At 54.7% G+C, this 27,612-nt stretch overlaps 1 protein-coding gene across 1 annotated transcript in view; it reads left to right on the top strand.

The window, feature by feature from the left end:
- The window catches only part of vps45 (vacuolar protein sorting 45 homolog), a 46,577-nt gene that overhangs the window by 11,309 nt on the left and 7,656 nt on the right, over window positions 1-27,612 (top strand). The window contains exons 2-7 of the mRNA XM_070868447.1: window positions 650-784; window positions 2,307-2,367; window positions 3,377-3,456; window positions 12,084-12,152; window positions 15,136-15,273; window positions 23,226-23,362. Coding sequence (XP_070724548.1) covers window positions 650-784; window positions 2,307-2,367; window positions 3,377-3,456; window positions 12,084-12,152; window positions 15,136-15,273; window positions 23,226-23,362 — 620 coding nt within the window. The remainder of the gene's footprint in view (window positions 1-649; window positions 785-2,306; window positions 2,368-3,376; window positions 3,457-12,083; window positions 12,153-15,135; window positions 15,274-23,225; window positions 23,363-27,612) is intronic.

Genomic DNA, 27,612 nt, shown 5'->3' with positions numbered 1-27,612 from the left:
AAGATGCCCCCGAACTAGTGTACACAGCTTCTCATACGACTTCTCTGTGGGTTTCACTGGAGCCAGAAGATTCTTCATGAGACTGTAGGTCGGTGCCCCGCAGACTGTGAGGAGGATCGCTCTCTTTTTTGCAGCGCTTCCTTCTCCGTCCAGCTCGTTGGCTACAAAGTACTGGTCTAGCCGTTCGACATAGGCTTCCCAGTCCTCACCCTCTGAGAATTTCTCCAGGATGCCCACAGTTTGCTGCATCTTTGCGTTGGATTCGTATACTCGTCGCCAGTTATCGTGTTCCTAACACAGATGAGGCTGCACACAGGAAGGTTAAAGTAACAGTGACCTCAGTCTTTATTAAGACACTCCAGAGTGAGGAACAGGCCTTAGGGGCCGGCTTATATACAGTGCTCCCAAGGGATGCTGGGATCCCTTGGGACTTCAGGGGATGCGCTCCCTGGTGGCGGAACATGGGAGTGCATGCTTTACAAATACACAACAATCACAGTGATGTTTGTGGGAGCTTGATGTGCGCAAATTGGCTGGCGTGTTTCCCACATTACAACAGTGACTACACTTCAAAAGACACTTCGTTGGCTGTAAAGCGCTTTGGGGCGTCCGGTGGTTGTGAAACTGCTATATAAATGTTTTCCCACAGACCAGCATCGTCAGTATGGTGTACACACAGTCCGAGATCCTGCAGAAGGAGGTTTACCTCTTCGAACGCATCGATTCCACGAACCGCGAGACCATGAAGCACCTCAAAGCCATCTGCTTCCTGCGGCCCACCAAGGTAAGCTTCGCCTGCTGGCTACCTTACATCGAGGGCTGCCTTCAGATCGAGCCCTGAACCCTGCCCGGGGCAGACAGGCACAGGCAGCTTGGAGGGGGAGGGGGTTAGAGAGGAGGGAGAGGGAGCGAGGGAGGGACAGAGGTCAGATGGGGCTTCAGCCCTACACCCTGCCCGGGGCAGACAGGTACAGGCAGCCCAGTGGGCGAGGGGGAGAGGGAGCGAGGGAGGAACAGAGGTTCGATGGGGCTTCAACAATTTCATCAATGCAAAGGATAAGGGTTTGTTGTGACTGGAGTGAAAGGATACTGGGTGAGGTGGGGTTTTGGGGTCACGGTGGGGTTGTGGGGTCACGGTGGGGTTGTGAGGTCACAGCGAGGTGGGGTGGTGGGGTGGGGGTCACGGTGAGGTGCGGTGGGGTCACGGTGGGGTTGTGAGGTCACGGTGAGGTGGGGTTGTGGGTTCACGGTGAGGTTGTGGGGTCACGGTGAGGTGGGGTTGTGGGGTCACGGTGAGGTGGGGTTGTGGGGTCATGGGGTTGTGGGGTCACGGTGAGGTGGGGTGAGGGTCACGGTGGAGTTGTGGGGTCACAGCGAGGTGGGTTTGTGGGGTCACGGGGTTGTGGGGTCATGGCGAGGTGGGGCTGTGGGGTCACGATGAGGTGAGATTGTGGGGTCACGGTGGGGTTTTGGGGTCGAGGTGGGGTTTTGGGGTCGTTGTGGGGTCACGGTGAGGTGGGTTTGTGGGGTCACGGTGGGGTTGTGGGGTCACGGCGAGGTGGGGTTGTGGGGTCACGGTGGGGTTGTGGGGTCACGGTGAGGTGGGGTTGTGGGGTCACGGTGGGGTTGTGGGGTCACGGTGGGGTTGTGGGGTCACGGCGGGGTTGTGGGGTCACGGTGAGGTTGTGGGGTCACGGTGGGGTGGTGGGGTCATGGCGAGGTGGGGTTGTGGGGTGGTGGGGTTGTGGGGTCACGATGAGGTGGGGTTGTGGGGTCACGGCGAGGCGGGGTTGTGGGGTCACGGCGGGGTTGTGGGGTCACGGCGAGGTGGGGTTGTGGGGTCACGGCGAGGTGGGGTTGTGGGGTCACGGTGGGGTTGTGGGGTCACGATGAGGTGGGGTTGTGGGGTCACGATGAGGTGGGGTTGTGGGGTAACAGGGTTGTGGGGTCACGATGAGGTGGGGTTGTGGGGTCATGGTGGGGCTGTGGGGTCACAGCGAGGTGGGGTTGTGGGGTCATGGTGTTGTGGGGTAACGGGGTTGTGGGGTCACGGTGAGGTGGGGTTTTGGGGTCACGGTGGGGTTGTGGGGTCACGATGAGGTGGGGTTATGGGGTCGAGGTGGGGTGAGGGTCACGGCGAGGTGGGGTTGTGGGGTCACGGTGGGGTTGTGGGGTCACGGTGAGGTGGGGGCATGTGCTGAGACAGTGGGGTTGTGGGGGAGGGGGGGGTTGCTGTGAGATGGGGTTCAGGTTGCTGGACACGAGCTGCACTTTGCCTCCTGTAACTGCTCACTTCCATTCTCCAGGAAAACGTGGAGCTTCTGATCCAGGAGCTACGACGACCCAAGTACGGCCTGTTCTTTGTCTGTGAGTATCGACAGTCCCCTCACTGACCGCAGGTTATGTGGGTGCAGCAGCTCTCCCGATGGCTCAGTGGGCACGAGCTGTTGAGCAGCGAAGCCCAGGGTTGTCCCCGGCCTCTGCCTAGGTCCCAGCTCGAGGCTGCAGGGCCTGAGCTCAAGGAGGGATAACACTCGGCCGGGGGTCTCGACAGTCTCCCCTCCCCAGGACCCCAGTGTCCCCTCCCCTGGGGCTCTCCCCAGGACCCCAGTGTCCCCTCCCCTGGGGCTCTCCCCAGGGCCCCAATGTCCCCTCCCCTGGGGCTCTCCCCGGGGTCTCAGTGTCCCCTCCCCAGGGGGTCTCCCCTCCCCAGGGGCTCTCCCCGGGGTCTCAGTGTCCCCTCCCCAGGGGGTCTCCCCTCCCCAGGGGCTCTCCACAGGGTCTCAGTGTCCCCTCTCCAGGGGCTCTCCCCGGGGTCTCAGTGTCCCCTCCCCGGGGTCTCAGTGTCCCCTCCCCAGGGGGTCTCCCCTCCCCAGGGGCTCTCCCCAGGGCCCCAGTGTCCCCTCCCCTGGGGCTCTCCTCGGGGTCTCAGTGTCCCCTCCCCAGGGGCTCTCCCCGGGGTCTCAGTGTCCCCTCCCCAGGGGGTCTCCCCTCCCCAGGGGCTCTCCCCGGGGTCTCAGTGTCCCCTCCCCAGGGGGTCTCCCCTCCCCAGGGTCCCCGTCTCCCCTCCCCAGGGAGACTCCACAGGGCCCTAGTGTCCCCTCCCCTGGGGCTCTCCTCGGGGTCTCAGTGTCCCCTCCCCAGGGGGTCTCCTCTCCCCGGGGTCCCCTTCCCAGGGGCTCTCCCCGGGATCCCAGTGACCCTCCCCAGGACACAGGCCGGGGGTGGAACCTGCGTCCCTGCTGCTCTCTCTGGTCTGGATCTCGTGGGCTTGCGGTAGAGCATGGAGTGGGCTCTTGCTGTCCCCCAGTGTTGGGTTGAGTTTCCATCGCTGGCTGCCAGCCTCCCTCACTCTGTCTCCGACTCTCTGTTGCAGATTTCAGTAATGTGATCAGTAAGAGCGACATTAAGTCCCTGGCGGAGGCTGATGAGCAAGAGGTCGTCTCTGAAGTTCAGGTGTGTGGCGATCGGCTCCATCCCTTTCATTAACTGAGGGCGGGACTGGTGAGGGGGGGCATTATAAAGGGGATCCCTCTGTAACTGGGTCCGGGTCCCCTTTAACCCTCTGTAACTGGGTCCGGGTCCCCTTTAACCCTCTGTAACTGGGTCCGGGTCCCCTTTAACCCTCTGTAACTGGGTCCGGGTCCCCTTTAACCCTCTGTAACTGGGTCCATGTCCCCTTTAACCCTCTGTAACTGGGTCCATGTCCCCTTTAACCCTCTGTAACTGGCTCCGTGTCCCCTTTCACCCTCTGTAACTGGCTCCGTGTCCCCTTTAACCCTCTGTAACGGGGTCTGTGTCCCCTTTAACCCTCTAACGGGCTCCGTGTCCCCTTTAACCCTCTGTAACTGGCTCCGTGTCCCCTTTACCCTCTGTAACTGGCTCCGTGTCCCCTTTAACCCTCTGTAACTGGCTCCGTGTCTCGTTTAACCCTCTGTAACTGGCTCTGTGTCCCCTTTAACCCTCTGTAACTGGCTCCGTGTCCCCTTTAACCCTCTGTAACTGGCTCCGTGTCCCCTTTAACCCTCTCTAACTGGCTCCGTGTCCCCTTTGGTTCTGTCTTCACGAAGTAAGACAAAAATAACCTTCCGGAAATACTCAGGGACAGTGGGTTTAGTGAGGAGGAGGAACTGAAGGATATCCTTATTAGTCAGGAAATTGTGTTGGGGAAATTGATGGGATTGAAGTCCGATAAATCCCCGGGGCCTGATAGTCTGCATCCCAGAGTACTTAAGGAAGTGGCCCTAGAAATAGTGGATGCATTGGTAATCATTTTCCAACAGTCTATTGACTCTGGATCAGTTCCTATGGACTGGAGGGTAGCTAATGTAACACCACTTTTTAAAAAATGAGGGAGAGAGAAAACGGGTAATTATAGACCGGTTAGCCTGACATCAGTTGTGGGGAAAATGTTGGAATCAATTATTAAAGATGAAATAGCAGCACATTTGGAAAGCAGTGACGGGATTGGCCCAAGTCAGCATGGATTTATGAAAGGGAAATTCTGCTTGACAAATGTTCTAGAATTTTTTGAGGATGTAACTAGCAGAGTGGACAAGGGAGAACCAGTGGATGTGGTGTATTTGGACTTTCAAAAGGCTTTTGACAAGGTCCCACACAAGAGATTGGTGTGCAAAATCAAAGCACATGGTATTGGGGGTAATGAACTCACGTGGATAGAGAACTGGTTGGCAGACAGGAAGCAGAGAGTCGGGATAAACGGGTCCTTTTCAGAATGGCAGGCAGTGACTAGTGGGGTACCGCAGGGCTCAGTGCTGGGACCCCAGCTATTTACAATATACATTAATGATTTGGATGAGGGAATTGAGTGTAATATCTCTAAGTTTTCAGATGATACTAAGCTGGGTGGCGGTGTGAGCTGTGGGGAGGATGCTAAAAGGCTGCAGGGTGACTTGGACAGGTTAGGTGTGTTGTGTTCCTAACACAGATGAGGCTGCACACAGGGAGGTTAAAGTAACAGTGACCTCGGTCTTTATTAAGACACTCCAGAGTGAGGAACAGGCCTTAGGGGCCGGCTTATATACAGTGCTCCCAAGTGATGCTGGGATCCCTTGGGACTTCAGAGGATGTGCTCCCTGGTGGCGGAACATGGGAATGCATGCTTTACAGATACAGAACATCACTTCCCCCCCCCCCCCCCCAAAAGACAAAGTGAAAACTATTTACAAGATGAGGCGGTCGGGAGCCTTTCTTTTCCTGGTGGACCGCCTCGGTACAAATGTCTGTTCTGGTGTGTTGGCTGTGCCCTCGCTGGGCTGGCGTGTTGTTGGCCCTGCAGGGCTGCTGGGTGAGCCTGGCCTTGCTGGGCTGTTGGGCGTGATGGGTTCGATTTCCTGGTCCGGCGTGGTGTCGTTGATCCTTTGGGTGTGTGTTTTGGGCTCGAAAAAGGTGGTGTCTGCTGTGGGTTGTTCAGGGCAGTCTGTGAACCGCAGCCTCGTTTGGTTCAGGTGCTTTCTGCAAATTTGTCAATTGTCTAGTTTGACTACAAACACCCTGCTCCCTTCTTTAGCTATCACCGTGCCTGCGATCCACTTGGGACCATGTCCATAGTTTGGCACATACACAGGGTCATTCAGATCAATTTCCCGTGACACAGTGGCGCGACCATCGTTTACATTTTGTTGCTGCCGCCTGCTCTCTACCTGATCATGCAGGTTGGGGTGAACCAGTGAGAGTCTGGTTTTAAGTGTCCTTTTCATGAGTAGCTCAGCCGGGGGCACCCCTGTGAGCGAGTGGGGTCTCGTGTGGTAGCTGAGCAGTACTCGGGACAGGCGGGTTTGGAGTGAGCCTTCTGTGACTCGTTTAAGGCTCTGTTTGATTGTTTGTACTGCCCGCTCTGCCTGCCCATTGGAGGCTGGTTTAAACGGGGCCGAGGTGACATAGAAACATAGAAAATAGGTGCAGGAGTAGGCCATTCGGCCCTTCTAGCCTGCACCGCCATTCAATGAGTTCATGGCTGAACATGCAACTTCAGTACTCCATTCCTGCTTTCTCACCATACCCCTTGATCTCCCGAGTAGTAAGGACTTCATCTAACTCCTTTTTGAATATATTTAGTGAATTGGCCTCAACAACTTTCTGTGGCAGAGAATTCCACAGGTTCACCACTCTCTGGGTGAAGAAGTTCCTCCGCATCTCGGTCCTAAATGGCTTACCCCTTATCCTTAGACTGTGACCTCTGGTTCTGGACTTCCCCAACATCGGGAACATTCTTCCTGCATCTAACCTGTCTAACCCCGTCAGAATTTTAAATGTTTCTATGAGGTCCCCTCTCATTCTTCTGAACTCCAGTGAATACAAGCTCAGTTGATCCAGTCTTTCTTGATAGGTCAGTCCCGCCATCCCGGGAATCAGTCTGGTGAACCTTCGCTGCACTCCCTCAATAGCAAGAATGTCCTTCCTCAGGTTAGGAGACCAAAACTGTACACAATACTCCAGGTGTGGCCTCACCAAGGCCCTGTACAACTGTAGCAACACCTCCCTGCCCCTGTACTCAAATCCCCTCGCTATGAAGGCCAACATGCCATTTGCTTTCTTAACCGCCTGCTGCACCTGCATGCCAACCTTCAATGACTGATGTACCATGACACCCAGGTCTCTTTGCACCTCCCCTTTTCCTAATCTGTCACCATTCAGATAATAGTCTGTCTCTCTGTTTTTACCACCAAAGTGGATAAGCTCACATTTATCCACATTATACTTCATCTGCCATGCATTTGCCCACTCACCTAACCTATCCAAGTCGCTCTGCAGCCTCACAGCATCCTTCTCGCAGCTCACACTGCCACCCAACTTAGTGTCATCCGCAAATTTGGAGATACTACATTTAATTCCCTCATCTAAATCATTAATGTACAGTGTAAACAGCTGGGGCCCCAGCACAGAACCTTGCGGTACCCCACTAGTCACTGCCTGCCATTCTGAAAAGTGCCCATTTACTCCTACTCTTTGCTTCCTGTCTGACAACCAGTTCTCAATCCATGTCAGCACACTACCCCCAATCCCATGTGCTCTAACTTTGCACATAAATCTCTTGTGTGGGACCTTGTCGAACGCCTTCTGAAAGTCCAAATATACCACATCAACTGGTACTCCCTTGTCCACTTTACTGGAAACATCCTCAAAAAATTCCAGAAGATTTGTCGAGCATGATTTCCCTTTCACAAATCCATGCTGACTTGGACCTATCATGTCACCTCTTTCCAAATGCACTGCTATGACATCCTTAATAATTGATTCCATCATTTTGCCTACTACCGATGTCAGGCTGACCGGTCTATAATTCCCTGTTTTCTCTCTCCCTCCTTTTTTAAAAAGTGGGGTTACATTGGCTACATGTTTGATCCCATTGCGGGTCATGAATTCTTTAAATTTGGCACTGGTGAAACATGGCCCATTGTCACTGACCAGTATGTCAGGCAGGCCGTGGGTGGCAAACATGGCCCTCAGGCTTTCAATGGTGGCAGTGGCGGTGCTTCCCGACATTATTTCACATTCAATCCATTTTGAAAAAGCATCCATCACCACCAGGAACATTTTACCGAGAAACAGGCCCGCACAGTCAACATGGATCCTCGACCATGGTCTGGAGGGCCAGGACCACAAACTTAGTGGTGCCTCTCTGGGCACATTGCTCAACTGAGCACACACGCTGCATTGCAGTACACAGGACTCTAAGTCAGAGTCGATACCGGGTCACCACACGTGGGATCTGGCTATCGCTTTCATCATTACTATACCCGGGTGTGTGCTGTGGAGATCCGAGATGAATGTCTCTCTGCCCTTTTTGGATAGCACTATGCGGTTACCCCACAACAGGCAGTCTGCCTGAATGGACAGCTCATCCTTTCGCCGCTGGAACGGCTTGATTAGCTCTTGCATTTCAACAGGGATGCTGGCCCAGCTCCCATGCAGTACACAGTTTTTTACTAGGGACAGCAGAGGATCTTGGCTGGTCCAAGTCCTAATCTGGCGGGCCGTGACAGGTGATTTATCATTTTCAAACGCTTCCATGACCATCAACAAGTCTGCGGGCTGCGCCACCATTAACAAGTTTGCAGGCTGCGCTATTTCCACCCCCGTGGTGGGCAATGGTAGCCGACTGAGAGCATCCGCACAGTTCTCGGTGCCTGGCCTGTGGCAGATGGTATAGTTATATGCTGATAGCGCGAGTGCCCACCTTTTGTATGCGGGCTGAGGCATTAGTATTTATCCCCTTGTTTTCAGTGAACAGGGATATGAGGGGCGTGTGATCGGTTTCCAGCTCAAATTTGAGGCCAAACACGTACTGATGCATTTTCTTTACCCCGAACACACATGCTAATGCCTCTTTCTCAATCATGCTGTAGGCCCTCTCGGTCTTGGACAAGCTCCTGGAATCTTGGGCGTCAGGTTGCAACTTCCCCGCAACGTTAGCTTGTTGTATTACACACCCAACTCCGTACGACGACGCATCACATGCTAGCACAAGTCTTTTACACGGGATATACAATACAAGGAGCTTGTTGGACCATAAAATGTTTCTGGCTTTCTCAAAAGCAATTACTTGGTTTTTTTCCCCCCATACCCAGTTCTCACCTTTACACAATAACACATGTAGGAGCTCGAAGAAGGTGCTTAACCCCGGTAGGAAGTTACCAAACGAGTTGAGTCCCAGGAACGACCGCAGCTCCGTGACCTTCTGTGGCCTGTACGCGTTCCTGATAGCCTCTGTCTTGGCGTCTGTGGGCTGAATGTCGTCCACCGCGATCTTTCTCCGAAAATCTCGACTTCTGTTGCCATGAAGATACATTTCGATCTCTTCAGCTGCAGCCCTACGCGTTCCAGTCGCTGGAGGGACCTCCTCCAGGTTTTGTAGGTGCTCGACGGTGTCCTGACCCGTGACCAATATGTCGTCCTGAAAGACCACCGTGTGTGGTACCGACTTGAGTAGGCTTTCCATGTTTCTCTGGAAGATTGCTGCAGCCGACCGAATTCCAACGGGCATCTGTTGTAGATGAACAGTCCCTTGTACGTGTTGATGCAGGTGAGGCCCTTCGAAGACTCCTCCAGCTCCTGCGTCATGTAGGCCGAAGTCAGGTCGAGCTTGGTGAACGTCTTGCCTCCTGCCAGCGTCGCAAATAGGTCGTCTGCCTTAGGTAGCGGGTATTGGTCCTGTAGCGAGAAATGATTAATAGTTACTTATAATCGCCACAAATCCTGACCGTGCCATCACTTTTGAGTACTGGAACAATCGGGCTGGCCCACTCGCTGAATTCCACTGGGGAGATGATGCCCTCATGTTGCAGCCTGTCCAGCTCGATTTCCACACTCTCCCTCATCATGTGAGGTACCGCTCGCGTCTTGTGGTGAATGGGTCGTGCCTCTGGGACCAAGTGGAACCGCACCTTTGCCCCGGAAAAGTTTCCAATGCCTGGCTCAAAAAGGGAAGGAAATTTGTTAAGAACCTGGGTACATGAGGCCTCATCGACATGTGATAGAGCTCGGATGTCATCCAGTTCCAGCGGATTTTGCCCAGCCAGCTCCTTCCAAGCAGTGTGGGGCCATCGCCCGGGACAATCCAGAGTGGCAGTTCGTGCACTGTGCCCTCGTAGGTGACCTTGACCATGGCGCTGCCCAGGACAGTGATAAGCTCTTTGGTGTACATTCTCAGTTTTGTGTGGATGGGACTCAGGGCTGGTCTGAGTGCTTTGTTGCACCACAGTCTCTCAAACATCTTTTTACTCATGATGGATTGACTCGCGCCAGTGTCCAGTTCCATGGCTACGGGTAAGTCATTCAATTTTACGTTTCGCATTATAGGTGAACATTTCGTCGAAAATGTGTGAACCCAGTGTACTTCAGCATCTGCCTCCTCTCTCTGAGGCTCGAAATTGCTTTGATCCACCATGGACCGATCTTCCTCTGCCACGTGGTGGTTAGCAGGTTTTGCAGAGCTTGCAGCTCGTTGGACGTGCCCCATTGTTCCACAGCTCTTGCAAATATACCCTTTGAAGTGGCATGAATAGGCTGAATGGAAGCCTCCACAATGCCAACAAGGTGTGATTTGCCTTGCATTCATCCTTTGTTGCTGACTCTGAGTCATCTGGGTCACCTGAGGCCTGCTGGCAGTTGCAGACTCGTGGTTTCTGCCCTGTACATTTCTGCTCGCAAACACAGTTCCAGTTAATTTATGAACATTGCAAGCATTTGTGTGCTGAGAGATTTGTTTGGTGTTATCACTGGTGGACGTAAACGCCTGTGCTATCGCAATGGCCTTACTGAGGGTCGGTGTCTCTACAGTCAAAAGTTCTCGTAGGATGATCTCGTGGCCAATGCCCAGTACAAAAAAGTCTCTGAGCATTTGCTCCAGGTAGCCATCAAACTCTCATTGTCCTGCAAGTCGCCTTAGCTCGGCGACGTAGCTCACCACTTCCTGACCTTCAGATCGCTGGCACGTGTAGAACCGATACCTCGCCATCAGCACGCTCTCCCTCGGGTTAAGATGCCCCCGAACTAGTGTACACAGCTCCTCATACGACTTATGTGTGGGTTTCACTGGAGCCAGAAGATTCTTCATGAGGCTGTAGGTCGGTGCCCCGCAGACCGTGAGGAGAACCGCTCTCCTTTTTGCAGCGCTTCCTTCTCCATCCAGCTCGTTGGCTACAAAGTACTGGTCTAGCCGTTCGACATAGGCTTCCCAGTCCTCACCCTCCGAGAACTTCTCCAGGATGCCCACAGTTTGCTGCATCTTTGCGTTGGATTCGTATACTCGTCGCCAGTTTTTGTGTTCCTAACAGATGAGACTGCACACAGGGAGGTTAAAGTAACAGTGACCTCAGTCTTTATTAAGACACTCCAGAGTGAGGAACAGGCCTTGGGGGGCTGGCTGAAATACAGTGCTCCCAAGGGATGCTGGGATCCCTTGGGACTTCAGGGGATGAGCTCCCTGGTGGCGGAACATGAGAGTGCATGCTTTACAGATACACAACAAGGTGAGTGGGAAAACGCATGGCAGCTGCAGTATAATGTGGATAAATGTGAGGTTATCCACTTTGGGGGCAAAAACACGAAAGCAGAATATTATCTGAATGGTGGCAGATTAGGAAAAGGGGAGGTGCAGCGAGACCTGGGTGTCATGGTACATCAGTCGTTGAAAGTTGGCATGCAGGTACAGCAGGCAGTGAAGATGGTAAATGGTATGTTGGCCTTCATAGCGAGGGGATTTGCATATAGGAGCAGGGAGGTGTTACTGCAGTTGTCCAGGGCCTTAGTGAGGCCTCACCTGGAATATTGTGTACAGTTTTGGTCTCCTAATCTGAGGAAGGACGTTCTTGCTATTGAGGGAGTGCAGCGAAGGTTCACCAGACTGATTTCCGGGATGGCAGGACTGACATATGAGGAGAGACTGGATTGACTGGGCCTGTATTCACTGGAGTTTAGAAGAATGAGAGGGGATCTCATAGAAATATATAAAATTCTGACGGGACTGGACAGGTTAGATGCGGGAAGAATGTTCCCGATGTTGGGGAAGTCCAGAACCAGGGGACACAGTCTTAGGATAAGGGGTAAGCCATTTAGGACCGAGATAAGGAGAAACTTCTTCACTCAGAGAATTGTGAACCTGTGGAATTCCCTACCGCAGAGAGTTTTTGATGCCAGTTCATTGGATATATTGAAGGGGGAGTTAGATAAGGCCCTTACGGCTCAAGGGGTATGGAGAGAAAGCAGGAAAGGAGTACTGAGGGAATGATCAGCCATGATCATATTGAATGGTGGTGCAGGCTCGAAGGGCCGAATGGCCTACTCCTGCACCTATTTTCTATGTTTAACCCTCTGCAACTGGGTCCGTGTCCCCTTCAACCCTCTGCAACTGGGTCCGTGTCCCCTTTAACCCTCTGCAACTGGGTCCGTGTCCCCTTTAAGCCTCCGTAACTGGGCCCGTGTCCCCTTTAACCCTCCATAACTGGGCCCGTGTCCCCTTTAACCCTCTAACTGGGTCAGTGTCCCCTTTAACACGGTGAACATGCTCTGACGGATTCTCGTTCGCCTCTCCTTCACCTCTCTCGATCTTGCTGTTTTAGGAGTTTTATGGAGATTTTATCGCTGTGAGTCCTCACGTGTTTTCCCTCAATCTCACAGGCTGCGCTCAGGTAAGCAGACAGCGGGTGTCGGTGTGTGTGATTCCCCCTCCCTGCCTGGTGTATCTGTGAGGGTGTGTGTGTGATTCCCCCTCCCTGCCTGGTGTATCTGTGGGGGTGTGTGTGATTCCCCCTCCCTGCCTGGTGTATCTGTGGGGGTGTGTGTGATTCCCCCTCCCTGCCTGGTGTATCTGTGGGGGTGTGTGTGAGATTCCCCCTCCCTGCCTGGTGTATCTGTGGGGGTGTGTGTGTGATTTCCCCTCCCTGCCTGGTGTATCTGTGGGGGTGTGTGTGTGTGATTTCCCCTCCCTGCCTGGTGTATCTGTGGGGGGGGTGTGTGATTCCCCCTCCCTGCCTGGTGTATCTGTGGGGGTGTGTGTGAGTGATTCCCCCTCCCTGCCTGGTGTATCTGTGGGGGGGTGTGTGTGATTCCCCCTCCCTGCCTGGTGTATCTTTGGGGGTGTGTGTGTGATTCCCCCTCCCTGCCTGGTGTATCTGTGGGGGGGTGTGTGTGATTTCCCCTCCCTGCCTGGTGTATCTGTGGGTGTGTGTGTGTGATTCCCCCTCCCTGCCTGGTGTATCTGTGGCGGGGTGTGTGATTCCCCCTCCCTGCCTGGTGTACCTGGGGGTGTGTGTGTGTGATTCTCCCTCCCTGCTTGGTGTATCTGTGGGGGTGTGTGTGTGATTTCCCCTCCCTGCCTGGTGTATCTGTGGGGGTGTGTGTGTGATTCTCCCTCCCTGCCTGGTGTATCTGTGGGGGTGTGTGTGTGATTCCCCCTCCCTGCCTGGTGTATCTGTGGGGGTGTGTGTGTGTGATTCCCCCTCCCTGCCTGGTGTATCTGTGGCGGGGTGTGTGATTCCCCCTCCCTGCCTGGTGTCTCTGTGGGGGTGTGTGTGATTCCCCCTCCCTGCCTGGTGTATCTGTGGGGGTGTGTGTGTGATTCCCCCTCCCTGCCTGGTGTATCTGTGGCGGGGTGTGTGATTCCCCCTCCCTGCCTGGTGTATCTGGGGGTGTGTGTGTGTGATTCCCCCTCCCTGCCTGGTGTATCTGGGGGTGTGTGTGTGTGATTCCCCCTCCCTGCCTGGTGTATCTGGGGGTGTGTGTGTGTGATTCCCCCTCCCTGCCTGGTGTATCTGGGGGTGTGTGTGTGTGATTCCCCCTCCCTGCCTGGTGTATCTGTGGGGGGGTGTGTGTGATTCCCCCTCCCTGCCTGGTGTACCTGTGGGGGTGTGTGTGAGATTCCCCCTCCCTGCCTGGTGTACCTGTGGGGGTGTGTGTGAGATTCCCCCTCCCTGCCTGGTGTATCTGTGGGGGTGTGTGTGAGATTCCCCCTCCCTGCCTGGTGTATCTGTGGGGGGGTGTGTGATTCCCCCTCCCTGCCTGGTGTATCTGTGGGGGGGGGTGTGATTCCCCCTCCCTGCCTGGTGTATCTGTGGGGGTGTGTGTGTGATTCCCCCTCCCTGCCTGGTGTATCTGTGGGGGTGTGTGTGTGATTCCCCCTCCCTGCCTGGTGTATCTGGGGGTGTGTGTGTGATTCCCCCTCCCTGCCTGGTGTATCTGTGGGGGTGTGTGTGATTCCCCCTCCCTGCCTGGTGTATCTGTGGGGGTGTGTGTGTGATTCCATCTCCCTGCCTGGTGTTGGGGTGTGTGCAATGTTGTTGCTGAAGGAGATGTGACTCCAGCTCTTCCCAGTGAAGATTGTGCTGCTGGTAAATTCAGTACAAGCTCTCTACGCGAGTGTTAGCCTCGGGACCCATCGATCAGTGGCTCAGCAGGATTTTTAATCATCTGAGAGGGGGAGTGCAGGGGAAGATTGACCTGACAGCGCAGAGGGAGCTTTACTCTGTATCTAACCCCGTGTACCTGCCCTGGGAGTGTTTGATGGGACAGTGTAGAGAGAGCTTTACTCTGTATCTAACCCCATGCTGTACCTGCCCTGGGAGTGTTTGATGGGACAGTGTAGAGGGAGCTTTACTCTGTATCTAACCCCGTGCTGCACCTGCCCTGGGAGTGTTTGATGGGACAGTGTAGAGGGAGCTTTACTCTGTATCTAACCCCGTGCTGTACCTGCCCTGGGAGTGTTTGATGGGACAGTATAGAGAGAGCTTTACTCTGTATCGAACCCTGTGCTGTACCTGCCCTGGGAGTGTTTGATGGGATAGTGTTGAGGGAGCTTTACTCTGTATCTAACCCCGTGCTGTACCTGCCCTGGGAGTGTTTGATGGGATAGTGTAGAGGGAGCTTTACTCTGTATCTAACCCCCTGTACCTGCCCTGGGAGTGTGTGATGGGACAGTGTAGAGGGAGCTTTACTCTGTATCTAACCCCATGCTGTACCTGCCCTGGGAGTGTTTGATGGGACAGTGTAGAGGGAGCTTTACTCTGTATCTAACCCCCTGTACCTGCCCTGGGAGTGTGTGATGGGACAGTGTAGAGGGAGCTTTACTCTGTATCTAACCCCATGCTGTACCTGCCCTGGGAGTGTTTGATGGGACAGTGTAGAGGGAGCTTTACTCTGTATCTAACCCCCTGTACCTGCCCTGGGAGTGTGTGATGGGACAGTGTAGAGGGAGCTTTACTCTGTATCTAACCCCATGCTGTACCTGCCCTGGGAGTGTTTGATGGGACAGTGTAGAGGGAGCTTTACTCTGTATCTAACCCCCTGTACCTGCCCTGGGAGTGTGTGATGGGACAGTGTAGAGGGAGCTTTACTCTGTATCTAACCCCATGCTGTACCTGCCCTGGGAGTGTTTGATGGGACAGTGTAGAGGGAGCTTTACTCTGTATCTAACCCCCTGTACCTGCCCTGGGAGTGTGTGATGGGACAGTGTAGAGGGAGCTTTACTCTGTATCTAACCCCGTGCTGTACCTGCCCTGTGAGTGTGAGATACCGGTGATCGGTAGAAATAGTTAAGTCCCTTTTCACATGGACACCAGTTTGAGGTGATGTGATTGTGGGTATGAAGGGGTTAATGCCGTGTGCCCTTACCAACAGGGTAGGAACTGGAACCCTGCACTGCTGGCGAGGACCACCGAGGGTCTGACTGCGGTGCTCCTGTCGCTGAAGAAATGCCCCATGATCCGCTACCAGCTCTCCTCGGACATGGCGAAGAGGCTCGCGCAGAGTGTGAAGGTGATGCAGCAAGTTTTTGTGTTGTGTGTGTGAGAATGGTCACTTGTTGGAGGAGCATTACAGGCGATGGTGGAAACAGTGGGTGAATATTGTAGGGGTGCACCTGTCTCAACAAGGTCCACTGTTCCACCTCATTCACTCGTGCCCGAACTGGACTCTGCTTATAATGAAAAGAAGCTTCCTTTCTGGTCAGAATCGCATCGTTGGGCCCACTGTGTCACTGGCCGGTGGTAAACGGTGGTCCCTCTCAGACCCCACCCGGGATCCACGAACTGAACACTCTGAACTACCGCCACAGCATGGCTCACCTGTGAAATTGAATTTCCATAACTGGTAGATTCAGGGGTCAGTTTCTGAGGCTACATCATGAACACATCGAGTGTTTGATGGGACAGTGTAAAACATAGAAACATAGAAAATAGGTGCAGGAGCAGGCTATTCAGCCCTTCTAGCCTGCACCGCCATTCAATGAGTTCATGGCTGAACATGAAACTTCAGTACCCCATTCCTGCTTTCTCGCCATACCCCTTGATCCCCCTAGTAGTAAGGACTACATCTAACTCCCTTTTGAATATATTTAGTGAATTGGCCCCAACCACTTTCTGTGGCAGAGAATTCCACAGGTTCACCACTCTCTGGGTGAAGAAGTCTCTCCTCATCTCGGTCCTAAATGGCTTACCCCTTATCCTTAGACTGTGACCCCAGGTTCTGGACTTCCCCAACATTGGGAACATTCTTCCTGCATCTAACTTGTCTAAACCCGTCAGGATTTTAAACGTTTCTATGAGGTCCCCTCTCATTCTTCTGAACTCCAGTGAATACAAGCCCAGTTGATCCAGTCTTTCTTGATAGGTCAGTCCCACCATCCCGGGAATCAGTCTGGTGAACCTTTGCTGCACTCCCTCAATAGCAAGAATGTCCTTCCTCAAGTTAGACCAAAACTGTACACAATACTCCAGGTGTGGCCTCACCAAGGCCCTGTACAACTGTAGCAACACCTCCCTGCCCCTGTACTCAAATCCCCTCGCTATGAAGGCCAACATGCCATTTGCTTTCTTAACCGCCTGCTGTACCTGCATGCCAACCTTCAATGACTGATATACCATGACACCCAGGTCTCGTTGCACCTTCCCTTTTCCTAATCTGTCACCATTCAGATAATAGTCTGTCTCTCTTTTTACCACCAAAGTGGATAACCTCACATTTATCCACATTATACTTCATCTGCCATGCATTTGCCCACTCACCTAACCTATCCAAGTCACTCTGCAGCCTCATAGCATCCTCCTCGCAGCTCACACTGCCACCCAACTTAGTGTCATCCGCAAATTTGGAGATACTACATTTGATCCCCTCGTCTAAATCATTAATGTACAGTGTAAACAGCTGGGGCCCCAGCACAGAACCTTGCGGTACCCCACTAGTCACTGCCTGCCATTCTGAAAAGTACCCATTTACTCCTACTCTTTGCTTCCTGTCTGACAACCATTTCTCAATCCACGTCAGCACACTACTCCCATTCCCATGTGCTTTAACTTTGCACATTAATCTCTTGTGTGGGACCTTGTCGAAAGCCTTCTGAAAGTCCAAATATACCACATCAACTGGTTCTCCTTTGTCCACTTTACTGGAAACATCCTCAAAAAATTCCAGAAGATTTGTCAAACATGATTTCCCCTTCACAAATCCATGCTGACTTGGACCTATCATGTCACCATTTTCCAAATGCGCTGCTATGACATCCTTAATAATTGATTCCATCACTTTACCCACTACTGAGGTCAGGCTGACCGGTCTATAATTCCCTGTTTTCTCTCTTCCCTACTTTTTTAAAAAAGTGGGGTTACATTGGCTACCCTCCACTCGATAGGAACTGATCCAGAGTCAATGGAATGTTGGAAAATGACTGTCAATGCATCCGCTATTTCCAAGGCCACCTCCTTAAATACTCTGGGATGCAGTCCATCAGGCCCTGGGGATTTATCGGCCTTCAATCCCATCAATTTCCCCAACACAATTTTCCGACTAATAAAGATTTCCCTCAGTTCCTCCTCCTTACTAGACCCTCTGACCCCTTTTATATCCGGAAGGTTGTTTGTGTCCTCCTTAGTGAATACTGAACCAAAGTACTTGTTCAATTGGTCTGCCATTTCTTTGTTCCCCGTTATGACTTCCCCTGATTCTGACTGCAGGGGACCTACGTTTGTCTTTACTAACCTTTTTCTCTTTATATATCTATAGAAACTTTTGCAATCCGTCTTAATGTTCCCTGCAAGCTTCTTCTCGTACTCCATTTTCCCTGCCCTAATCAAACCCTTTGTCCTCCTCTGCTGAGTTCTCAATTTCTCCCAGTCCCCAGGTTCGCTGCTATTTCTGGCCAATTTGTATGCCACTTCCTTGGCTTTAATACTATCCCTGATTTCCCTAGATAGCCACGGTTGAGCCACCTTCCCTTTTTTATTTTTACGCCAGACAGGAATGTACAATTGTTGTAATTCATCCATGCGGTCTCTAAATGTCTGCCATTGCCCATCCACAGTCAACCCATTCAGTATCATTCGCCAATCTATCCTAGCCAATTCACGCCTCATACCTTCAAAGTCACCCTTCTTTAAGTTCTGGACCATGGTCTCTGAATTAACTGTTTCATTCTCCATCCTAATGCAGAATTCCACCATATTATGGTCACTCTTCCCCAAGGGGCCTCGCACAATGAGATTGCTAATTAATCCTCTCTCATTACACAACACCCAGTCTAAGATGGCCTCCCCCCTAGTTGGTTCCTCGACATATTGGTCTAGAAAACCATCCCTTATGCACTCCAGGAAATCCTCCTCCATCGTATTGCTTCCAGTTTGGTTAGCCCAATCTATGTGCATATTAAAGTCACCCATTATAACTGCTGCACCTTTATTGCATGCACCCCTAATTTCCTGTTTGATGCACTCCCCAACATCACTACTACTGTTTGGAGGTCTGTACACAACTCCCACTAACGTTTTTTGCCCCTTAGGAGCTTTACTCTGTATCTAACCCCGTGCTGTACCTGCCCTGGGAGTGTGTGATGGGACAGTGTAGAGGGAGCTTTACTCTGTATCTAACCCCGTGCTGTACCTGCCCTGGGAGTGTTTGATGGGACAGTGTAGAGGGAGCTTTACTCTGTATCTAACCCTGCGCCGTACCTGCCCTGGGAGTGTTTGATGGGACAGTGTAGAGGGAGCTTTACTCTGTATCTAACCCTGCGCCGTACCTGCCCTGGGAGTGTTTGATGGGACAGTGTAGAGGGAGCTTTACTCTGTATCTAACCCCCTGTACCTGCCCTGGGAGTGTTTGATGGGACAGTGTAGAGGGAGCTTTACTCTGTATCTAACCCCCTGTACCTGCCCTGGGAGTGTTTGATGGGACAGTGTAGAGGGAGCTTTACTCTGTATCTAACCCCGTGCTGTACCTGCCCTGGGAGTGTTTGATGGGACAGTGTAGAGGGAGCTTTACTCAGTATCTAACCCTGCGCCGTACCTGCCCTGGGAGTGTTTGATGGGACAGTGTAGAGGGAGCTTTACTCTGTATCTAACCCCCTGTAACCTGCCCTGGGAGTGTTTGATGGGACAGTGTAGAGGGAGCTTTACTCTGTATCTAACCCTGCGCTGTACCTGCCCTGGGAGTGTTTGATGGGACAGTTTAGAGGGAGCTTTACTCTGTATCTAACCCTGCGCCGTACCTGCCCTGGGAGTGTTTGATGGGACAGTGTAGAGGGAGCTTTACTCTGTATCTAACCCCGTGCTGTAGCTGCCCTGGGAGTGTTTGATGGGACAGTGTAGAGGGAGCTTTACTCTGTATCTAACCCCCTGTACCTGCCCTGGGAGTGTTTGATGGGACAGTGTAGAGGGAGCTTCACTCTGTACCTAACCCCGTGCTGTACCTGCCCTGGGAGTGTTTGATGGGACAGTGTAGAGGGAGCTTTACTCTGTATCTAACCCCGTGCTGTACCTGCCCTGGGAGTGTGTGATGGGACAGTGTAGAGGGAGCTTTACTCTGTATCTAACCCTGCGCCGTACCTGCACTGGGAGTGTTTGATGGGACAGTGTAGAGGGAGCTTTACTCTGTATCTAACCCCGTGCTGTACCTGCCCTGGGAGTGTTTGATGGGACAGTGTAGAGGGAGCTTTACTCTGTATCTAACCCCTTGTACCTGCCCTGGGAGTGTTTGATGGGACAGTGTAGAGGGAGCTTCACTCTGTACCTAACCCCGTGCTGTACCTGCCCTGGGAGTGTTTGATGGGACAGTTTAGAGGGAGCTTTACTCTGTATCTAACCCTGCGCCGTACCTGCCCTGGGAGTGTTTGATGGGACAGTGTAGAGGGAGCTTTACTCTGTATCTAACCCCGTGCTGTAGCTGCCCTGGGAGTGTTTGATGGGACAGTGTAGAGGGAGCTTTACTCTGTATCTAACCCCCTGTACCTGCCCTGGGAGTGTTTGATGGGACAGTGTAGAGGGAGCTTCACTCTGTACCTAACCCCGTGCTGTACCTGCCCTGGGAGTGTTTGATGGGACAGTGTAGAGGGAGCTTTACTCTGTATCTAACCCCGTGCTGTACCTGCCCTGGGAGTGTGTGATGGGACAGTGTAGAGGGAGCTTTACTCTGTATCTAACCCTGCGCCGTACCTGCACTGGGAGTGTTTGATGGGACAGTGTAGAGGGAGCTTTACTCTGTATCTAACCCCGTGCTGTACCTGCCCTGGGAGTGTTTGATGGGACAGTGTAGAGGGAGCTTTACTCTGTATCTAACCCCTTGTACCTGCCCTGGGAGTGTTTGATGGGACAGTGTAGAGGGAGCTTCACTCTGTACCTAACCCCGTGCTGTACCTGCCCTGGGAGTGTTTGATGGGACAGTGTAGAGGGAGCTTTACTCTGTATCTAACCCCGTGCTGTACCTGCCCTGGGAGTGTTTGATGGGACAGTGTAGAGGGAGCTTTACTCTGTATCTTACCCTGCGCCGTACCTGCCCTGGGAGTGTTTGATGGGACAGTGTAGAGGGAGCTTTACTCTGTATCTAACCCCCTGTACCTGCCCTGGGAGTGTTTGATGGGACAGTGTAGAGGGAGCTTTACTCTGTATCTAACCCTGCGCCGTACCTGCCCTGGGAGTGTTTGATAGGACAGTGCAGAGGGAGCTTTACTCTGTATCTAACCCCCTGTACCTGCCCTGGGAGTGTTTGATGGGACAGTGTAGAGGGAGCTTCACTCTGTATCTAACCCCGTGCTGTACCTGCCCTGAGAGTGTTTGATGGGACAGTGTAGAGGGAGCTTCACTCTGTATCTAACCCCGTGCTGTACCTGCCCTGGGAGTGTTTGATGGGACAGTGTAGAGGGAGCTTTACTCTGTATCTAACCCTGCGCCGTACCTGCCCTGGGAGTGTTTGATAGGACAGTGTAGAGGGAGCTTTACTCTGTATCTAACCCCCTGTACCTGCCCTGGGAGTGTTTGATGGGACAGTGTAGAGGGAGCTTCACTCTGTATCTAACCCCGTGCTGTACCTGCCCTGGGAGTGTTTGATGGGACAGTGTAGAGGGAGCTTCACTCTGTATCTAACCCCGTGCTGTACCTGCCCTGGGAGTGTTTGATGGGACAGTGTAGAGGGAGCTTTACTCTGTATCTAACCCCGTGCTGTACCTGCCCTGGGAGTGTTTGATGGGACAGTGTAGAGGGAGCTTTACTCTGTATCTAACCCCGTGCTGTACCTGCCCTGGGAGTGTTTGATGGGACAGTGTAGAGGGAGCTTTACTCTGTATCTAACCCCATGCTGTACCTGCCCTGGGAGTGTTTGATGGGACAGTGTAGAGGGAGCTTTACTCTGTATCTAACCCCCTGTACCTGCCCTGGGAGTGTTTGATGGGACAGTGTAGAGGGAGCTTCACTCTGTATCTAACCCCGTGCTGTACCTGCCCTGGGAGTGTTTGATGGGACAGTGTAGAGGGAGCTTTACTCTGTATCTAACCCCGTGCTGTACCTGCCCTGGGAGTGTTTGATGGGACAGTGTAGAGGGAGCTTTACTCTGTATCTAACCCCCTGTACCTGCCCTGGGTGTGTTTGATGGGACAGTGTAGAGGGAGCTTTACTCTGTATCTAACCCTGCGCCGTACCTGCCCTGGGAGTGTTTGATGGGACAGTTTAGAGGGAGCTTTACTCTGTATCTAACCCCGTGCTGTACCTGCCCTGGGAGTGTTTGATGGGACAGTGTAGAGGGAGCTTTACTCTGTATCTAACCCTGCGCCGTACCTGCCCTGGGAGTGTTTGATAGGACAGTGTAGAGGGAGCTTTACTCTGTATCTAACCCCCTGTACCTGCCCTGGGAGTGTTTGATGGGACAGTGTAGAGGGAGCTTCACTCTGTATCTAACCCCGTGCTGTACCTGCCCTGGGAGTGTTTGATGGGACAGTGTAGAGGGAGCTTCACTCTGTATCTAACCCCGTGCTGTACCTGCCCTGGGAGTGTTTGATGGGACAGTGTAGAGGGAGCTTTACTCTGTATCTAACCCCGTGCTGTACCTGCCCTGGGAGTGTTTGATGGGACAGTGTAGAGGGAGCTTTACTCTGTATCTAACCCCGTGCTGTACCTGCCCTGGGAGTGTTTGATGGGACAGTGTAGAGGGAGCTTTACTCTGTATCTAACCCTGCGCTGTACCTGCCCTGGGAGTGTTTGATAGGACAGTGTAGAGGGAGCTTTACTCTGTATCTAACCCCCTGTACCTGCCCTGGGAGTGTTTGATGGGACAGTGTAGAGGGAGCTTCACTCTGTATCTAACCCCGTGCTGTACCTGCCCTGGGAGTGTTTGATGGGACAGTGTAGAGGGAGCTTTACTCTGTATCTAACCCCGTGCTGTACCTGCCCTGGGAGTGTTTGATGGGACAGTGTAGAGGGAGCTTTACTCTGTATCTAACCCCCTGTACCTGCCCTGGGTGTGTTTGATGGGACAGTGTAGAGGGAGCTTTACTCTGTATCTAACCCTGCGCCGTACCTGCCCTGGGAGTGTTTGATGGGACAGTTTAGAGGGAGCTTTACTCTGTATCTAACCCCGTGCTGTACCTGCCCTGGGAGTGTTTGATGGGACAGTGTAGAGGGAGCTTTACTCTGTATCTAACCCTGCGCCGTACCTGCCCTGGGAGTGTTTGATGGGACAGTGTAGAGGGAGCTTTACTCTGTATCTAACCCCGTGCTGTACCTGCCCTGGGAGTGTTTGATGGGACAGTGTAGAGGGAGCTTTACTCTGTATCTAACCCCCTGTACCTGCCCTGGGAGTGTTTGATGGGACAGTGTAGAGGGAGCTTTACTCTGTATCTAACCCCCTGTACCTGCCCTGGGAGTGTTTGATGGGACAGTGTAGAGGGAGCTTTACTCTGTATGTAACCCCGTGCTGCACCTGCCCTGGGAGTGTTTGATGGGACAGTGTAGAGGGAGCTTTACTCTGTATCTAACCCCCTGTACCTGCCCTGGGAGTGTTTAATGGGACAGTGTAGAGGGAGCTTTACTCTGTATCTAACCCCCTGTACCTGCCCTGGGAGTGTTTGATGGGACAGTGTAGAGGGAGCTTTACTCTGTACCTAACCCCGTGCTGTACCTGCCCTGGGAGTGTTTGATGGGACAGTGTAGAGGGAGCTTTACTCTGTATCTAACCCCCTGTACCTGCCCTGGGAGTGTTTAATGGGACAGTGTAGAGGGAGCTTTACTCTGTATCTAACCCCGAGCTGTACCTGCCCTGGGAGTGTTTTCTGGATGGCTGTAATGCGTGTTGTATTTTCCACTTGTATCCCTTACCTCGTTGAGCAGGAAAGAATATGAAACAAAAGGCAGCACAGTGCAGGGTGTCGTGTGTCCAGGGGTAGGTGTGGAATATTTATTCGGCAGATTCATGTCCTCTTTACTTTGAACGATTTGTTCGCTCTGTTCCCACGGCAGCAAATCATCACCAAGGAGTACGAACTGTTCGACTTCCGCAGGACCGAGGTGCCACCCTTGCTTCTCATTCTGGACCGCAGCGATGATGCCATCACACCGCTCCTCAACCAGGTGATTCCCCGGACCCCCACTCTCGGGTGTCCCTGCCCTCGGACCCTTCGCCCTCATGAGCTCCCCTGCCCCCCCGCAGCCTCTCTCCCTCACGACCCCCTCGCCCCCGTTCTCCGTCCCAGCGGCTTCTCGCCCCCACAACCCCCGCGGCCCCTCGCCCTCACAACCCCCCTGCTCCCGCTCTCCCGACCCCTTGCCCTCATGACCCCCTACCCCCGTTCTCTGTCCCCGCAGTCCCTCGCCCTCACGAACCCCCATGCCCCCGCTCTCCGGCCCCTCGCCCTCACGATCCCCTCGCCCCCATTCTCCAACCCCCCTGGCTCCTCGCCCTCACAACCCCCCTGCTCCCGCTCTCCGCCCCCGCGGCCCCTTGTCCTCGTGAACCACTCACCCCCGCGGGCCCTCGCCCTCGCTCTCTGACCCTGTCTGCGAGTGTCACAGCTCCCCGCTGTTGTATGGCTCGGTATAATGCTGCAGTAGCTGCGATTTGACAGCAGAGGGAGCTGGAGGACCTGCTGAGTGGGCCCAGGGTTAGGAGTGCCAGCAGACAGTGTCCTATTTCTGGCATTACATAAACTAACGATGGAAATTGGATGTCCGATTGCAGGAGCTGAACGCTCATAAACACAGTTAGATAACGTTTCCCACAGTCACCCGGTGAGTCAGAAGCAAAGGATCAGGCACAGATGGGCCAAGAGCAGGTCAAAGGGTTTAACACACTCCCGGGGATCCCCTGTAAATACTGACACACTCCCGGGGATCCCCTGTAAATACTGACACTCTCCCGGGGTCCCCCTGTAAATACTGACACACTCCCGGGGTCCCCCTGTAAATACTGACACACTCCCGGGGACCCCCTGTAAATACTGACACACTCCCGGGGACCCCCTGTAAATACTGACACACACCTGGGGACCCCCTGTAAATACTGACACACTCCCGGGGACCTCCTGTAAATACTGACACACTCCCGGGGACCCCCTGTAAATACTGACACTCTCCCGGGGACCCCCTGTAAATACTGACACACTCCCGGGGACCCCCTGTAAATACTGACACACTCCCGGGGACCCCCTGTAAATACTGACACTCTCCCGGGGACCCCCTGTAAATACTGACACACTCCCGGGGACCCCCTGTAAATACTGACACACTCCCGGGGACCCCCTGTAAATACCGACACACTCCTGGGGACCCCTGTAAATACTGACACACTCCCGGGGATCCCCTGTAAATACTGACACACTCCCGGGGACCCCCTGTAAATACTGACACACTCCCGGGGACCTCCTGTAAATACTGACACACTCCCGGGGACCCCCTGTAAATACTGACACACTCCCGGGGACCCCCTGTAAATACTGACACACTCCCTGGGGACCCCCTGTAAATACTGACACACTCCTGGGGACCCCCTGTAAATACTGACACAATGCAGGGTACCCCCCTGTAAATACTGACAAAATGTAGGGGACCCCCTGTAAATACCGACACACTCCTGGGGACCCCCTGTAAATACTGACAAAATGCAGGGGACCCCCTGTAAATACTGGGTACGGGGGAGGGGTGCGAGTGTTTGGGTACGGGGGGGTGGCAGGGTGTTGGGGTACCGGGGTGGGGAGGGTGTTGGGGTACGGGGGGATGAGTGTGTTGGGGTATGGAGAGTGAGAGGGTGTTGGGGTACGGAGAGTGAGAGGGTGTTGGGGTACGGAGAGTGAGAGGGTGTTGGGGTACGCGGGGGTAAGGGTGTTGGGGTACGGGGGTGAGAGGGGTTTGGGGTATTGGGGGAAGGGGTGAGAGCGGGTTGGGGTACGGGGGTTGAGAAGATGTTGGGGTGTTGGGTGAGGGGTTGTTGGGGAACGGGGTGGGGTACGGGGGTGTTGTGGTATGGGGGAGGGGTGAGAGCAGGTTGGGGTACGGGGTTGAGAAGATGTTGGAGTACGGGGGGTTGGAATACGGGGGGTGAGAGGGTTTTGGGGTGTGGGGGGAGGGGTGAGAGCGGGTTGGGGTACGGGGTTGAGAAGGTGTTGGGGTACGGGGTGGAGGTGAGGGGGTGTTGGGGTACGGGGTGGGGTGAGGGGGTGTTGGGGTACGGGGTGGGGGTGTTGGGGTACGGGGTGGGGGTGAGGGGGTATTGGTGTGCGGTGTTGGGGCACGGGGTGGGGGTGAGGGGGTGTTGGGGTATGGGGTGGGGGTGAGGGGGTGTTGGGGCACGGTGAGGGGGTGTTGGGGCACGGGGTGGGGATGAGGGGGTGTTGGGGAACGGGGTGGGGTGAGAGAGTGTTGGGGTACGGGGTGGGGGTGAGGGGGTGTTGGGGCACGGTGAGGGGGTGTTGGGGTACGGGGTGGGGGTGAGGGGGTGTTGGGGCACGGGGTGGGGGTGAGGGGGTGTTGGGGCATGGGGTGGGGGTGAGGGAGTGTTGGGGCACGGTGAGGGGGTGTTGGGGTACGGGGTGGGGGTGAGGGGGTGTTGGGGCACGGTGAGGGGGTGTTGGGGCACGGTGAGGGGGTGTTGGGGCACGGGGTGGGGGTGAAGGGGTTTGGGGTGGGGGTGAGGGGGTGTTGGGGAACGGGGTGGGGTGAGAGGGTGTTGGGGTACGGGGTGGGGTGTTGGGGTAAGGGGGTGTTGGGGCACGGGGTGGGGGTGAGGGGGTGTTGGGGCACGGTGAGGGGGTGTTGGGATACGGGGTGGGGGTGAGGGGGTGTTGGGGCACGGTGAGGGGGTGTTGGGATACGGGGTGGGGGTGAGGGGGTGTTCGGGCACGGTGAGGGGGTGTTGGGATACGGGGTGGGGGTGAGGGGGTGTTGGGGTACGGTGAGGGGGTGTTGGGGCACGGTGAGGGGGTGTTGGGATACGGGGTGGGGGTGAGGGGGTGTTGAGGCACGGGGTGGAGGTGAGTGGTTGTTGGGGCACGGGGTGGGGGTGAGGGGGTATTGGTGTGCGGTGTGGGGTGAAGGGGTGTTGGGGTACGGGATGGGGGTGAGGGGATGTTGGGTCACGGGGTATGGGGTGGGTGAGGGGGTGTTGGGGTGCGGGGTGGGGGTATTGGGGTGGGGGTGTTGGGGTACGGGGTGATGGGTGTTGGGGTGCGGGGTGGGGGTGAGGGGGTGTTGGGGTACAGGGTGGGGGTGAGAGGGTGTTGGGGTGCGGGTTGGGAGGGTATTGGGGTACGGGGTGAGTAAGAGGGGGTGTTGGGGTACGGGATGGGAGGGTATTGGGGTACGGGTTGGGGGTGAGGGGGTGTTGGGGTACGGGTGGGGACGGGAGGGTATTGGGGTACGGAGTGGGGGTGTTGGGGTATGGGGTGGGTGGGAGGGTATTGGGGAATGGGGTAGAGGTGAGGGGGTGTCGGGGTACGGGGTGGGGGTGTTGGGGTACGGGGTGGGGGTGGGAGGGTATTGGGGTACGGGGCGAAGGTGAGAGGTTTTGGGGTACATGGTGGGATGTTGGGGTACGGGGTGGGGGTGTTGGGGTATGGGGTGGGGGTGAGGGGATGTTGGGGTACGGGATGAGGTGGGAGGGTATTGGGGTACGGGGTGGGGGTGAGGGGTGTTGGGGTACGGGGTGGGGGCGTTTGGGTACGGGGCGAGGTGGTGTTGGGGCACGGGGTGGGGGTGAGGGGGTGTTGGGGTACGGGGTGGGGGTGAGGGGTGTTGGGGTACGGGATGGGTGGGAGGGTATTGGGGTACGGGATGTGGGTGAGGGGGTGTTGGGGTACGGGGTGGGGGTGAGGGGGTGTTGGGGTACGGGATGGATGGGAGGGTATTGGGGTACAGGGTGGGGGTGTTGGGGTACGGGATGGAAGGGTATTGGGATACGGGGTGGTGGCGAGGGGGTGTTGGGGTACGGGGTGGTGGCGAGGGGGTGTTGGGGTACGGGATGGGTGGGAGGGTATTCGGGTACGGGGGGTGTTGGGGTACAGGGTGGGGGTGAGGGGGTGTTGGGGTACGGGATGGGGTGGGAGGGTATTGGGGTACGGGGTGGTGGTGAGGGGGTGTTGGGGTACGGGCGGGGGTGGGAGGGTATTGGGGTACGGGGTGAGGTTGTGTTGGGGTACGAGATGGGGTGGGAGGGTATTGGGGTACGGGGTGGTGGTGAGGGGGTGTTGGGGTACGGGCGGGGGTGGGAGGGTATTGGGGTATGGGGTGAGGGGGTGTTGGGGTATGGGGTGGAGTGAGGGGGTGTTGGGGTACGGGGTGGGGGTGAGGGGGTGTTGGGGTACGGGATAGGGTGGGAGGTTATTGGGGTACAGGGTGGAGTGGGAGGGTATTGGGG

This window comes from Pristiophorus japonicus, chromosome 30 (assembly GCF_044704955.1).
Source record: "Pristiophorus japonicus isolate sPriJap1 chromosome 30, sPriJap1.hap1, whole genome shotgun sequence".
NCBI classification, from domain to species: Eukaryota; Metazoa; Chordata; class Chondrichthyes; family Pristiophoridae; genus Pristiophorus; species Pristiophorus japonicus.
Note: the sequence above shows the minus strand (reverse complement) of the source record. Positions and strands in the feature narration are given on the sequence as shown.